The 15,644-nt window shown below is 32.9% G+C and overlaps 1 protein-coding gene across 3 annotated transcripts in view; it reads left to right on the top strand.

Moving 5' to 3' along the window:
• Nucleotides 1–15,644, top strand: part of LOC124362527 (mucin-5AC-like) — a 200,124-nt gene that overhangs the window by 34,016 nt on the left and 150,464 nt on the right. For all 3 annotated transcript variants that reach the window (XR_006922470.1, XM_046817111.1, XM_046817110.1), the window contains exons 2-5: nucleotides 530–621; nucleotides 3,399–3,471; nucleotides 4,690–4,785; nucleotides 5,073–5,176. Coding sequence is in view for 2 of the 3 variants with exons in the window: in XM_046817111.1 (XP_046673067.1) it covers nucleotides 590–621; nucleotides 3,399–3,471; nucleotides 4,690–4,785; nucleotides 5,073–5,176 (305 nt within the window). In the remaining variant the exon portion in view is untranslated. The remainder of the gene's footprint in view (nucleotides 1–529; nucleotides 622–3,398; nucleotides 3,472–4,689; nucleotides 4,786–5,072; nucleotides 5,177–15,644) is intronic.

Genomic DNA, 15,644 nt, shown 5'->3' with positions numbered 1-15,644 from the left:
ATTGTTCCAAACTTTAAACGTAGTAGACCTACGTCTATATCTATTGTTTGGTTCATTTATCAAATTTGATCTTGTTGTATCGCTTATTTTATTTTCTATGTGCTTTATAAATATTTGATCGAATGTCTGAAGATATGATTCGGGTGAAAAAGTTGGTTTCTCTAATGGCGAAGCTAGTAGGTGAGTCATTATAGAAACAGCTGGTGGTTTATAGTTCTATCTGGTTAAAGGGATGGCGGGCACGAGGAACCGAAGGGGTCTGGATGAAGTTTACAAGTACATACAGGTATACTACTGGTATCGTACTTTCTATCAGAATTACAACTTGTCTTTTTTTCTCCTTTTTTCATTAGTTATCCTCATATGATAATTTCTGTTTGTGATATTAAATATATATATATATATATATATATATATATATATATATATATATATATATATATATATATATACGTAAGATTATTGTAACTACAACAGAACGCGGTATAAATAGACTTTTAATGTTAAGATTGTGTGCCTATGTTTACAGTGACGAGACGAGATGCAAACCCGGGCAGCTGGGCAGCCAACATGTTGAGACCGGCAAGGCATGGGCAACTGCCTCTCCACATGTGCCAAGAGGTACCATACATATTCAGTTTTACTAGCAATTCATTATTTTCATAAGTAGGTCCATGTTTGAATACTTAAATATAATTTGCAAAACAGTTTTATTCTAATCCTAGTTTAAGAGAAAAATATATTAGCTATTACTTGATATATATTCTAAGCAACAATTGATATGAAATGGGAAAGAAAAATATTACACAGTTAAGGTTGTTAACCTTCCGAGAATCCAATATTTGTATGAATCAGATTCCAGACGCTGCTCGAAGCTGAACTGGAGCTAAACTCAACATTCGCATTGAATCAATCTTTCCCACTATAGCTACGTTATGTGCCAACATTTGAACTGTACTATTCTGATATCCTGGTAGATATCCTGTGCAAATTCGAGGTGTTGCAAAACTTTTGCCTACACTAAAAATGTCTTCAATAAGTGATCGTAATTTCACTTCAAAGGAATCAAAACTCTCGTGTTTTACTGCTATGGGTACAGACACGGTTGAAATACAATATATTTAAAAACTTACTTAAACCATGATATATCTCTAGTTACTGAATAGGTTGTTAAAGTCTATAATACATATCTAGCTACAGAATACGTTGTTAAACTATGATACATCTCTAGCTACAGAATACATTGTTAAAGTATGATACATCTATAGCTACAGAATACGTTGTTAAACTATAACACATATCTAGCTACAGAATACATTGTTAAAGTATGATACATCTATAGCTACAGAATACGTTGTTAAACTATGATACATCTCTAGCTACAGAATACGTTGTTAAACTATAACACATATCTAGCTACAGAATACATTGTTAAAGTATGATACATCTATAGCTACAGAATACGTTGTTAAACTATGATACATATCTATAGCTACAGAATACATTGTTAAAGTATGATACATCATATCTAGCTACAGAATACGTTGTTAAAACTATGATACATCTCTAGCTACAGAATACGTTGTTAAACTATGATTCATCTCTAGCTACAGAATACATTGTTAAACTATGATACATCTCTAGCTACAGAATACGTTGTTAAACTATGATACATCTCTAGCTACAGAATACGTTGTTAAACTATAACACATATCTAGCTACAGAATACATTGTTAAAGTATGATACATCTATAGCTACAGAATACGTTGTTAAACTATGATACATCTCTAGTTACAGAATACATTGTTAAAGTATGATACATCTATAGCTACAGAATACGTTGTTAAACTATAACACATATCTAGCTACAGAATACATTGTTAAAGTATGATACATCTATAGCTACAGAATACGTTGTTAAACTATGATACATCTCTAGCTACAGAATACGTTGTTAAACTATGATTCATCTCTAGCTACAGAATTCGTTGTTAAACTATAATTCATCTCTAGCTACAGAAAACGTTGTTAACATTGTTACTCCGACGGTTCAAGTACTTAAGAAGAGCCGGGGCAGTAGTAATGTGTGTCTAACGCAGTCACTGTACTGTGTCTAATACTTAGGAAGTTTCTGAAATTTTGCCATTTAAAACTATCAATAAAACACAAGCTACTCCCTTACATCATTGAGAAAACATTGAGTAACACAAAATCTGACACGACTATAGCAAGGACGTATGAATGTTGCAAGGAGACACATGATCATTAGTGTATATGTGTATTTTTTCTTCTTTAAAACACCGTATAAATAAATACTGGGCCTAAATGTTATAAAAAACTTTTGATTTTCTTTCGTGCAAATGGTCCTGGTTTTGAAGATTATGTTGGCTCGTATATCATTGTTTTAATAATATCCCTAATGTTATTGAAATTCGTCACAGGCACCATAAACGTTGTACTTTTGTCATTGTTATTTAAATTGTACTACTGATAACGTACGTAATATTTTATTAAATGTGCATTTGAAAGTATATTGATTCTAGATCCTCAAATACATTTATCTAGGTGAAATATGAACACATAAAGAATTACGGAAATTATTAATGATAGGACTTAATGTGTCAGCCTCTCTCGCTTATGCCAACGTCTTAAATACGAATAGGACGAAGTCTTAGTATTGTTTAAACTTAAGTAGGCTAAGTTTATACACAATTTCAACTCAATAAGTTAAGTTTTATTTGCGCGATTGAAAAATATACATTCATACACCCATGCATTCATACATCAACCTTTTAAATTTATAATAGTAGAACGATATACTCTGATTGTATAAGTATACTTCCACCAAAAGTTACGTAGAACTCAGAAAAAGCATAGAAATATATGTTTTAAGTTATAGATTAAAGCAAAAAACAGTTTGCCAGTAATATTATTTTTGAAAATAGCCACAATACTGAAACCATTAAAATTAACGTTGTGAGGGTCAATGATGTATGAGACCTTGCGAAGTGTAAAATTTAATCAATGTAACACCCTTAAGATGTGTTAAATGAAACTGTCGTTCAAAATAGAAACGAAGCGACGTCCTAACAAGGCATTTTAAACCCAGCAAAAACTGAAATAAACATTTCTAAAAAAAGAAAGGTTTGTCCTATAAGATATACTATTTTAGTATTTCTCGACATTTTGGTCCACACTTTCTAAATATCCTACATCTTGGATAAGTAATATTACAGAAGGAGGCCAACATATCCCTCCTCTCATAAAATATGGGGTTATGGGTTTGGGCTTCCAAATTGAAACCTTCGATACGTCAAGATTTTATCACGCTATTAAATCAATCTAATCGATTGAATATATTAACAATAAATGTAATAAATCCATATTTTTGTTTCAGTCCAGATCCACCACCTCAAGATTGCATAGAACTAAAAGATGCAGCACAAGGAAATCTTTCAACAGATACACAGGTACTTACGTTTTCTTTCTATTACACATTTGCTCCACATTGAACTGCTGCTGTTATAATAATCTTTAACGAAGATAAGTTTTCAAAGCGATTTAACCTTTTTCGTAAACATAAATTAATCTAAACTTTTCTACAGAATAGATGCAAATCGTACATTATTAATGTGCAATAGTAGGCTGCAAGAACAAGCAAAGGCAAATGCTTCAAACAAAACCTCCAAAAAGAAAAGGGTGTCAAATTATTCTTTTAAACTTGTAGAGGGTAAACAGCGGAAGTAATAACAGAAATAATACCCGAATCAAATTTCTGGATGAAAACAGAAGCTGAGTACAATGAACAAAGCAAGCTGTGTAATAACCAGAGATTACCCCCATCCACTCTACACCTTGCCGCCCACCCCGCCCCCTCCCCCCTGCCAGTCGAGGCATGCATTATTTGAGGGTTGTCAGTCTCACAGGGCCTACACAATCTCCTTCCAGTCTGTTTTTGTCCACCATTGTCATTTCTGGATTAACTGTTGATGCTTTTACAATGTGACCCAATTGTGTGTGGTTAAAAATGTCCACTTGTAATTTTAGAAACGAATTTATCCAGAATTTAGTTTACACATATGGGTTGCTACATTTAAACTACTGTCCTATTTTAGTGTAATTAATACATTTTTACTGATGGTCTACCTAGGCTGAGTGATCATGAGTAAAGCGTCTAACGTAGACAACAGTTTTGAGAGGTAATACAGAATCAAAGATACGAACGTTAGTAATACGCACTAAACACACCTGGTTGTTTTGCCACTGCAACTATTTCTTAGCTCTGGTGACGTCTCTACAAGTCAGTGGTTAACCCTTAGGCTCTAATACTTCCCTATGAGCCATTTAATTAAATTGTCATTGTTTATGTAGAAGCTTTTGCATTGATACACGAAATATCTCCCCATAGGGAGATATACATAAATGTAAATACTGTAGGTAGAATTTAGTCATATTGTGGCACTGTTTACAAGCAAAAGAAGTTAGCCTAAAAATAATTTTAACTAGTCGTAGTTAAGACAATATTTTATTTCTGCGCAAATCGTGCTGTTCTATAACTAGAGCAGAATTTTGTATACATGTATTTATAGCTTATGTAATAATAATGAATTAAGATATTCGAAATTAGTATGATATGAGCTTATGTTATGTACTCACAACTAAAGAAGATTTTTTGTACCTCCGTTCAGGCGCTGGGAGGGGAGAAAGTACGAGAGCTTGTACAGCAGGAGTTACAAGCTCTACAAGACCAGATTTCTCACAGTCAAGCCGTTCTCGCCAAGCTTGTAAGTGTATTTATTCATTGTATTTATGAACACTGTTATACAATATATACTATTTCATTGTGAAACAGAAGAACGCAATTAAAATAAAAGTCCTGTTTGTGTCACACTTCGTTTGTGATAGACTAGGCTAAAGCGAAAGCTCAATATGATTTTTAGGTACGAAACGGTTATTCACTTATGAACTCACGCTAAATATTTTACTCAACCAAAGAATACCTTTCTGACTGCAGTATTCCATTTTGAGCGTGGAAGAGGAATTTCCTAATATATCGTCATGTTTTATGCAGCATTTCCGGTTCACCGATGAGTCGGTGTCACTGTCCGGAACTCAGTCTGAGTTGGCGAAGGTCCACCGAACCACGCAGACATCCAACCCGGATACTTTACCCAAGTAAGTTGTGATTTTATATCACCTTTCAAAAGGTGTAACACCCACTTATAGATTATTTTTACTTATATTATAAGTATGTATAGTACTGAGATAAAATTGGAATCTGTTATATTTTCACTGTTATATTATTTTTAGTGGCTTTAAATAAAATTCATTACATGCCATTCTCTCTGAATTAGAGTACTAAAATAACAACCCAATCCTTTACAAGGAGCATTAACAAAATATGTTCTCGTACTTTTTCCATGGATAAATGAAACAAAAAGACTGTAACAACACATTTCGAGAGCTATAATCTGACACACATTAATCTAATACTCAAATTAGGTTAGAAATGAACAATACATAATAACACATTGTGACGTTTAGAAGTCATAGGCCAGATTATTGACAGACATGTTGTATGTAAATTAGTCAAGCAGTTACAAATTAAAAATTATAATTAATTAATAATATTATTATAATATTAGGCCATTAATAATTTGTTGTGGACCCCCCCCCAAATCGAATTATTGCCCCTCTACAATCAATAAGCCCATGGAAACTAATGGAGATAAATTATAAAATATTTGTTGTCTTTTAATTAATTTCCATGGATACGACTGTCATTTTGTTTATTTTTTTGCTCTGAGTAAGGTGTTTTTGAGAATTAATCTTTTGCGAATTCTTTGAGGACAATCTTTTGCAAGTAGACAGAGCATTTAAAAGAGCAAAACCTATTTTGGATTATCTTATACATACAAACACCTGAAGACCAGTCTTATAAAATCAGAAACACATCTCTACACATATAAAAGAGAAAACCGTATTCACCAAGAAGAAACACAGAACCTTCAGCTAGGCAGAACCGAAGAACACCAGCACAAGGAACAACATCCCAAATAACATGGACATGTTTCTGTTGGTGGTCCTGCGCCAGGTGATGGAGCAGTACGAGGACTTCCGTTGGTGTCCTCTGGAACAAGTAACTTGTCTATGTAAACGTATTATTGATATATTTCTGAAATAAAGAAAAACTTGTTTAAATTTTATGTGTGATCTATAAAAGCTACCGTCTTCACAGGATATCCTCTCTCATCATTCTAAAACCAACGTGTGGGGTTTCAAATAACTTAGCACGTACATCAGTTGCCAAGTGGGTGTTTAACAAACATCGACAACATTGGAGAAAAACTGAGGGGGGCGTTCAAGCAAAGCAGATGCTCAACGGACCATCAAGGAACATTGCAACATAATGCTCTTAGAAAGAGTAGAGCGGAGATTCGTAAGATAACTAGTTTTATTACAGGTCATTGGATATTCCGAAGCCACCTGAACAGAATACGTTTTCCGGTTCAGGAAACACTGTGCAGGAAATGTGGCGAGGCTGACGAAACAGCCGAGCACGTCATATTTTAATGTCCGGCATTACAGAGCAAACTCTTAAGGTCCCTAGGTTTTCTTGAGCATACGGAAGAGGGGTTGGAACAGGTAACCATTGTTCGGAAGATCTCGTGGTTTTGTAACGACCTGGGATTTGACACAACTTAAACCTGAAAGAGAGAGTGCACAATACACCGGATGGCTAACTACTAGGCCCTCTGTTAAAAGAAAACCAAATAGGCTATACAGACATAGCAGTATTTGGAGTTTACCATAGGTCTTAAGTTATAAAAGTCTATGTCGTTTCACATGTCATTACAATTAATATTTCACATCACATTGGATCGTAATAATAACCGGACTACGTCCCCTTTAGTTATTAAGTTTATTTTGCCTAAAAAACCTCATCCTTCGGGTACCTTATCCTCTCAATATTACTTGAGGGTTTTCATGTGGCATATACAAAAACTATATTGGTATTGGCTGAGCAGAAGAATAGATAAAGGTAGAGAAGAGCGCTTTCAAGTTTAGTACATTGAATTTGTTGAAGTAATGGTTGAAATAAAGAAGATTAAAGGAAAAAATGAGAAAGAGAAGGTAAAGATGGCAGCGATCAACCTGACTGTACGTAGGAAAGTGTGGTAGAGGGTATATACACGAACAATTATTTATCAGACATGTATGTTGAAATGATTGATAATACATTGTTAACACTTTCAATATACATTATTTTGGAAACATACAGAAGCACTGCCAGAAATTAATACATTTCTTAAATACGTCTTAGTATTTAAACCAGACTATAAATAATAGTAATTCAATTAATATTATTCTACGTTTATTTATGAATACATGTTCAAAATCCTAATCTTTAATAATATCTAAAGTGCTCGACATTTTAGTAAATACGTATTAAAATTGTATACAGTTGAATATCTTCTAATGTGGGGAGAGAATGAAAGGATGTGACATTTATAGTGTAAAACCTGATATTTAAATGAAGCATCAGCGAGAGTGAGGTAAACAAACACAAAGCAATGTGAGTCGAGGTAAGGGAGGGTTGTAGGTAGGGCTCTAAATGGTGGGTCTTAACTCTAGCACTCTCTAGTAGCCCCTGCTGCTCGTTATTTTCTCTGAAACCCCTACTCTACCACCCCCTGTCCATGGCCTCTACCGACATGCTTTCAGACCCTCTGCCTAAATTGTAAATACGATGGCTCCATATTGACTTTTGGCTTAGTGATGGTTTCATTTTACAAATGTTAAAAGGCTCTTCACTGGAATGACTTTAAAGAGTATAAGATAGTTACTTCTTAAATCTGCTTCTTATGGATTTAAAAAATTAAATGAAAATCGTTGTTGGGTATTACTGTTATCAAACACTTAAATATTAGTATTAATATAGCACTGAAAAAGTAATTAGATGTTTGGATGCAAAAGTGGGTTAATATTTTATTTTGACTTCCTAGCATTTAAAAAATTGGTTTTAAAATGTTTAACGAATTTCTGAGTTCTAAAAATATCTACCATACAAGATTTAAAGAAATTTTGAAAGTGATAAATATAGGTAACTTTGTACAGTGAATAAGTAGTTAAAACCATGAAAACAAATTTGTAAAATCATAGCTTAAAAATTGTCACAGGTCTAAATTATTTGATAACGAAGTAAAGGTAATAAAATTAATATTGTTTTAATAATAGTGATAAAAATGTTGTTCATTACATTTATCAAACGTATCTTTCGGCGATAATAGTATTTTTGAATGAGACGTAGCACTCAGATGTGAGAAAACAAGTTGCCCACCGGGAACAACCACTTTTGTTCCTGACGTTTTGTAAAATCTTAAGAAGTTTACTCAACTTTTCAATAATCTCGATAATTTTACTGTAAAGATCTTAGTTTTGTATAGTACTGGTGTTTAAGGCCAATGAGTAACAATTTAGAGTTTGACACATTTTACTTCCCAATAATAGTGTCTACCGATCATATACGTACTCTCGGTTGCAATCGTCATATACACAACCTCGGTTGCACTCGTCATATACGCAGTGTTGGATGCACTCGTCATAACGTACTCTCGGTTGCACTCGTCATTTACACAATCTTGGATGCACTCGTCATAGCGCACTCTCGGTTGCATTCGTCATATACACGATCTCGGTTGCACTCGTCATATACACAACCTCGGTTGCATTCGTCATATACACAACCTCGGTTGCACTCGTCATGTACACAATCTTGGATGCACTCATCATAATACACTCTCGGTTGCACTCATCTTATACGCAATCCTGGATGCACTCGTCATAACGTACTCTCGGTTGCATTCGTCATATACACAACCTCAGTTGCACTCGTCATAACGTACTCTCGGTTGCATTCGTCATATACACAATCTGGGATGCACTCGTCATATACACAGTCTTGGATGCCCTCATCATAACACACTCTCGGTTGCACTCGTCTTATACGCAGTCTTGGATGCACTCGTCATAACGTACTCTCGGTTGCACTCGTCATAACGTACTCTCGGTTGCACTCGTCTTATACGCAGTTTTGGAAGCACTCGTCATAACGTACTCTCGGTTGCATTCGTCATATACACAATCTTGGATGTACTCGTCATATACGCAGTCTTGGATGTACTCGTCATAACGTACTCTCGGCTGCACTCGTAATATACACAATCTTGGATGCACTTGTCATAACGTACTCTCGGTTGCATTCATCATATACACAATCTCGGTTGCACTCGTCATATAACTAATGCATGGTGGGTGCCGTGCGCATTTGTCAACAATTTGAAATTCCTTTACTCTGTTCTTAAATTTATTAGGACACTAAGCTTAGTGCACTACCGTACTGTATGCTAGTCATAATTTATCTGGTTACTTTATGATATATATGTTTATTTGATAATAATTTTGAATATTTGGTATAATTTTGTATTTTTCAATTAATTTTCTTCCAATTTATCCCTAGTTTTCTACTTTATTTCATTGGTTAAACCATAAAATGATTTTTCAAGATATATAATTAGTATGAAAACCAACTCTTTTTAAAATTTCAATACGAAATATCAAATAAAACTTTGTAATTTTGTTGTACGTTTATTGATTGGGTGATAATAAAACTTAAACTGTAAACTAATGATCTAGGTACTCATCCTAGTGTATAAGGCCAATTTTAAACAATTTTTATCCATTAATATCGGTGACACTTCCTCATGAATGTCACACATTGCGTATTACACTTTACAGAAATAATACTTAGATAATTGTCTTACTAATTTGGGATTTCTGCTCATTTATTGTTGAAGTTTAACTGTAATATACCTTGACTCCACTCATTATAAAACATGACACTAGAATTGAAACATTTAGATATTTAGACTAACACTGTCTATTACCTTGCTTAACCCTCAGCTTTAATTTCCTCTCTCCACCCACCAACTAAGTTCTAATGGAATCAGGGATAGATTGCTATCAACTGATAACAGTTATAACTCACTTTCATGTAATGAGCCAAGTAATTGGAATTTCTTGTAAACCTCATTTCTATATAAGACATCGCTCTATAAGGTATTACTAAGATTTTCCTTCGTCCAAATAAAAATTAGTTGTAGATTTTTCCCTCATCTATATCTGATTAAATGTTTATCCAGTTTCCCGTGGGTGATAATCTTTTTTCTTTCCGTTACCTTTACGTAACCTTAGTAGTAAGTAATCTTCAGACTTTAGCATGAACACCTTCCTTGAATATATCCTAGCCAGCTGTTTATTGAGGGAACTCGAGGGGGCTCCCTGTGTATCCTCAGAAAGGGTCCTGCCAAATTTAGTGTGCAATTTTTCTATGCGTGTGGATCGGAAAATTTAAAGCGTACTCCTAAAATCAGCCGTAAGATTAACAATTTAGTTTTTCTTTTAAGTAAGTTACTTTACATCCCATGCTACTTTGTGACATACGAGCTTTTTGAGGTTGGCTCCTCAAAAACTTGAATCTTGGATACGCTATCGTACTGATTACAACTGATCTTTATTGGCTTGGACTGTAGACCATCCAAAACAGTAATAGTAGTACATAAAAAATCAAATTTTTCCAACAACCATCTTACCCAAATATTGACTTTAGATAGAAGCATACATGACAATCAATTATTTTCTTCGTGTAATAATCGCGTGTAGCAAAGACTACAAGTAAGCTCATTCTTCTCTTAACAGGCGTTGCGTCGCCAGATTAAGCAAACTTGCGACTTGTACTTATTTGAGGTTTGGTGCGCGTACAAGAACTATTTAGTCCGAGTGAATTATGTTTATGCCGTTTGCCTTGGTACCCTAATCAAGAAAATAATGTAAGCATATATAGACAGGTCTGAGAAGCCAATTTCGGCAAAAAAGCATGTAATTCCAGTCTCTTTCGGTGCTATAGTTGAGTTTGCGTATTTGCCCGATCAATAATATATGTAGCCTACATATACACGTCAAACTGAAAGGCCTACTTCCGTCAAACATTATGCCTACTTCTGGCCGTTGTAATTTACTGCCGGTATAAGATATTTCTGACGCCATAGTTAAGTTTGTGTTGTAATCCCGATCTAGAAAATATATACTTACGCAGATCTAAGAAACCTACGTAGGCCTACTTCGGTCAAAATTGGTCTACTTATAGTCATGTAATATACTTCCAGTGTAAGTTATTTTCAGAGCTTTAGTTGCGTTTTTCTTGTTGCTCAGAGGGAGAAATGAGATGGCTACTTCAGTTAAAAAGCGTTTACCCTGGTCTCATATTATCTACTTCCTGCCTATTACGAGTAGAATGAAAAATCCCAATCATCAGCTGTAACCTTACTATTTAACAGACTATCCTCGGTGCGAAATCACTTAGTGGCACGACAAGTTTTCGAGATAGTTCGCATACCTACACAAACATACATACAAAGGTAAGAACTTTTCGGGCCGTTCCGATTTATTATTCTGCCTGAGCAAAGTGAATAAACAGCCACAAGTTTCCAAAACAAGATCTTAGAAAAGGTTTAATTTAAAATGATACCCAACTTCCTCTTGATAAGTAATCTTTTACTGAAATAACTATCTTTAAAGATGTCACTTATATAACTATGTTATTGATGATAGACTGTTTTTTTAAAAAAATAACAAGATTTTAATGAAAAAATGTGTTAAATCCTGTTGTCTTTTTAAAATACTTGTGGTCATGAGTTTTAAGCAATGCAGTAATGACATATATTCAACTTCATGTAAGACTTCTTAACGGCTTAGCTCAAAAAAATAAAACTTTTACCCATCAAAATTGCTTCAGGATGTCAGCCTTCAATATAATATTTTATAATAATTATGTAGAAGACCTAAACGTAATTGATATAAATATAACTTATGAAACAACTGTTCTGATGAGCTTTTCCAACTAAACAATTTGTTTTACCATTACTATCTCTTATTTTTTGACACATTTTTGAAAAATATCTCATTTTAAAGGTATCTTACATTCCCATGTTTTGGAATTTTTAAAAATGTGTACAATTTTCATAATGTGAAGTTTGAATTAATTTACAATTTTGGTTTTAGTTGTTATAGCACTTATAATGGATGAATATTATCTTTAAAATGAGAGTTATGCCCACAAAAAGCTATGAACAAATTTAGTTAGAGCAGAATGGTTTAATGATAGTTTTGTCCCTACAGACTCAAGAATTATTATGAATACAATAGCTGCAATTTCAATCAGTTCTTAGAAACCAAATCTGTTCTTATATGCAGCACAATTATTGTAAATCCTACTTGTGATTTACTCTATTTATAACTTTCACTATCCCAGTAAATTCATTTTTATGTAGTTTTGACAAGTTTCAACCGTAGATGATCTAATAAATTTATAATCACCAATAAAAGCATAACAAGTCTACCTTTAAGTAAATAAATGTTATATTTTGTTCTATTTCTCAATTTTACTGGTATAATAAGTCGCATAACAATATAGTCAATATGCTAAACTATTGTACAACCGCAGCTTATTGTGCTATTATTGACACCACTAAATATGTAATAGAATATAAATATTTAAAATATTGTAACAAAATTATAGGTGTTTTAAGAATAAGAACCAAGAACGCTTTGGGTAAAACACCTATAAATAAAAAATTCTATCTTAGTATTCATGACTTGTGCTCACACGTTGTTGAAATCAATCAGTTCCTTTGATCAAGATCTACTGACATGTGACTCTGGTTCAGATGGACATTTTTGAAATTAGATAGTCCCAAAATGGATATATTTACTGATAACCAAAATTTAATCTGTTTTGAACACCACAATACTCAGTAATGGTTGAAGAGGGATACCATAAACATAATAAAGAAATGGTACTATAATTCTTCACAAGTACACAGGGATTACCTCTTTGAGCATATCAATGTCTACTGACATACAGAGAAGACTGTATATGTCAACCCCCATCCCCTGTCAGTGTGAGCAGTCACTCAACTGTGCAGGGGGTGAATGTTCGCTCAACCAGAGCAAAGTAGCGTTAAATCTTATACTCACCCCAACAGCTCTCCCAACACAGAGTCTGCCTCCTCTCGACATGTTTCTTTGATCATTATTAGACACTATTATTATACATTATACAGTAAAATGTAATAATATGTATTGGGAAATGTCAACCTGTTGCAATTTTGATCAAATATAGCTTAGAGATAACTTTATAAATATACATAAAATTGTAATTTAATAACATGAAAATCAAATCAACAATTTGTTTATTTTGTTTAAAGTACAAAGAGAAAGAACCTTCAGTATAAAACACAGTTTAACAAAATGTAGTTGATTAATAATTGTAAAAATTGTTAATTTGGTAAGAAATAATTGTATATGATGTGTGTGCAATAAAAGTGACCAGTACTATAGAAATTTGGTATAAGCTTTCAATTTCCAAGACATTTTTTTATTTGAAGCTGAAACTCAAGTAGGCAGATTGGGGACAAAACAATTTCAGACACATGTTCCATTTACCTATTTTCTTATATTGATACCCTGAACCAATTTCTAAAGTGTCACCTTCATAAGATACCATGTATATAAACTTTGATTAAACATGTATGAGCTTTGAGTGTAGCAAACAATGATTTGTCAGATATTCGTAGGCTATATTTATAATAAAAAAGATACAGCATTAAAATGTTAAAAGACTACAGGATTTTTCTTGTTCATTAATTCCACGTATTTAGACATTAATGAGCATTTTTGTGAGGATGCACACTCAACACAACTCACCACATCCGCACACTTCCTTCCACTTACACACACGCAGTTGGAAAAGCATACACTTACCCTCAAGTACACTTACTCATACACGCTTTCTCACACATGATAACAAGCCTATGCACGCCTGTTGTTACGAATATGTCTGCAGCAGAACATATAACAGAACTGGTGACCAACGTTAATATACCACTATACTCTCTGATACTGAATATACATTAAATAAAAATAAAGAAGGCATTTGAGTGTTTGGCAATACGTGGAATAATTATACCTATATTAGTTTTATATCAAATTTGATAAAGTTGACATTGGTTCGGATGCATTACAATATCTTTATACAATAAATTGTTAATAAATATTTGGCGGATACTCAAAAATGGAAAGAAAAGTCTGTCAGTAGGATAGCATAAAGGATATTGAAGGACAGCTTTTATCATGTATATATCAGTGATTTGTATCAGATAGGCTCAGGATGAATAACCTCATACTACCATATTATTTTGAAGAGTATTTTGAACTAAGCATTCAAGAAAAGGTTTGATATCAAGAACTTTAAATAGTATAGAAAACATGATACATTTCCTCATTTTTACTTTTGATATTTAACAGTGTTATTAAACAGTTGGCAAATATGACATCAATATTTTTCATTAGATTTATTTTTTATTGACAGAAATAAAATTAATCCTAATACAAAAATTGATGAAATGTCTATAGTTAAGACATAAAAAAAAACAAAACTTTAGTACCTGACATTGGAAAGTTTGCTGACATTGAATAAACTACAAAATATTTAACACAACATTTTGAGGGATGTAGTTAATACACAACAAAAGAAAGAAAACAAAGAAGAAAGGAAAAGAAAGAAAAGGGATCAAACATACCCGTAAACTCAGACAGGAAAATGAACCCATGCGTTGTCACTGCACAGGATGCAAGTAACAAGCATGAGAAAAGGTGAAAAGGACAGATTTCAGTCCTTGAATGCGTTGAACATATTTTAACATATAACAATGGTAAATGTTCGAAATCCTATTATACTTTTAAACCTTCCATCCTCAATAACAAAACTTAAACAAAGAAGGTACAGAAATAGTTTTAAAACCTAATTCTGGTTTATATACTCCTCACAGAGTATCAAACTATTCTCATATTAAACTTAATATTAGAATAGTTTATATATATTTCATATAAATTAAAATATTGTATTTGGTATCTTCTTATATAAAAATTTGGTATCAACAAAACAATTACATTAAATTTTATTTATACAACAAAACAATTCATGGTACTATAAAATTACCATGGAAAAAATGTGGGGAAAACCATTTCTCTCATTTAGGAATTATGACAATCTAAGTGCCTAAATTTATGGTTCAATATTGTGATTTAAATATTAGATTAAGGTATAAACCAGTGTAGTGAGAACCACATGTATGAAATTAGAAACAAAAATGATGTAGAAGTTATTTGACATAATTTGTTATCTAACTTTAAATATCAATATAGATTTTGAAACTACATTTTTAAAGTTGCTCCCTAAAAACTTAAAATAATTGGAAGAAGAGTAATTATTTAAACTAGACATAAATGCTCTTTGATTGACCTTTCAATATATTCTTTTAATAAGTTTTATTACACTTGAATACTATCTGGACATACAGGTAGGTTATCCTTTGAGTATTAAGAAAAATATTGTTGTACAATAATTAGTATTGGCTACTAAATGGTACTAATTTAAAGGGTCATACTGTAATTTTAAGTGGATAAAAAATGGTTTAAATAACATTTGTTAAGTAAAATGGATATATTAGTAGTTAAAACATTA

The sequence above is a fragment of the Homalodisca vitripennis genome, chromosome 5 (assembly GCF_021130785.1).
Source record: "Homalodisca vitripennis isolate AUS2020 chromosome 5, UT_GWSS_2.1, whole genome shotgun sequence".
Taxonomy (NCBI): Eukaryota; Metazoa; Arthropoda; class Insecta; order Hemiptera; family Cicadellidae; genus Homalodisca; species Homalodisca vitripennis.
This window is presented reverse-complemented; position numbering and strand designations above follow the sequence as displayed.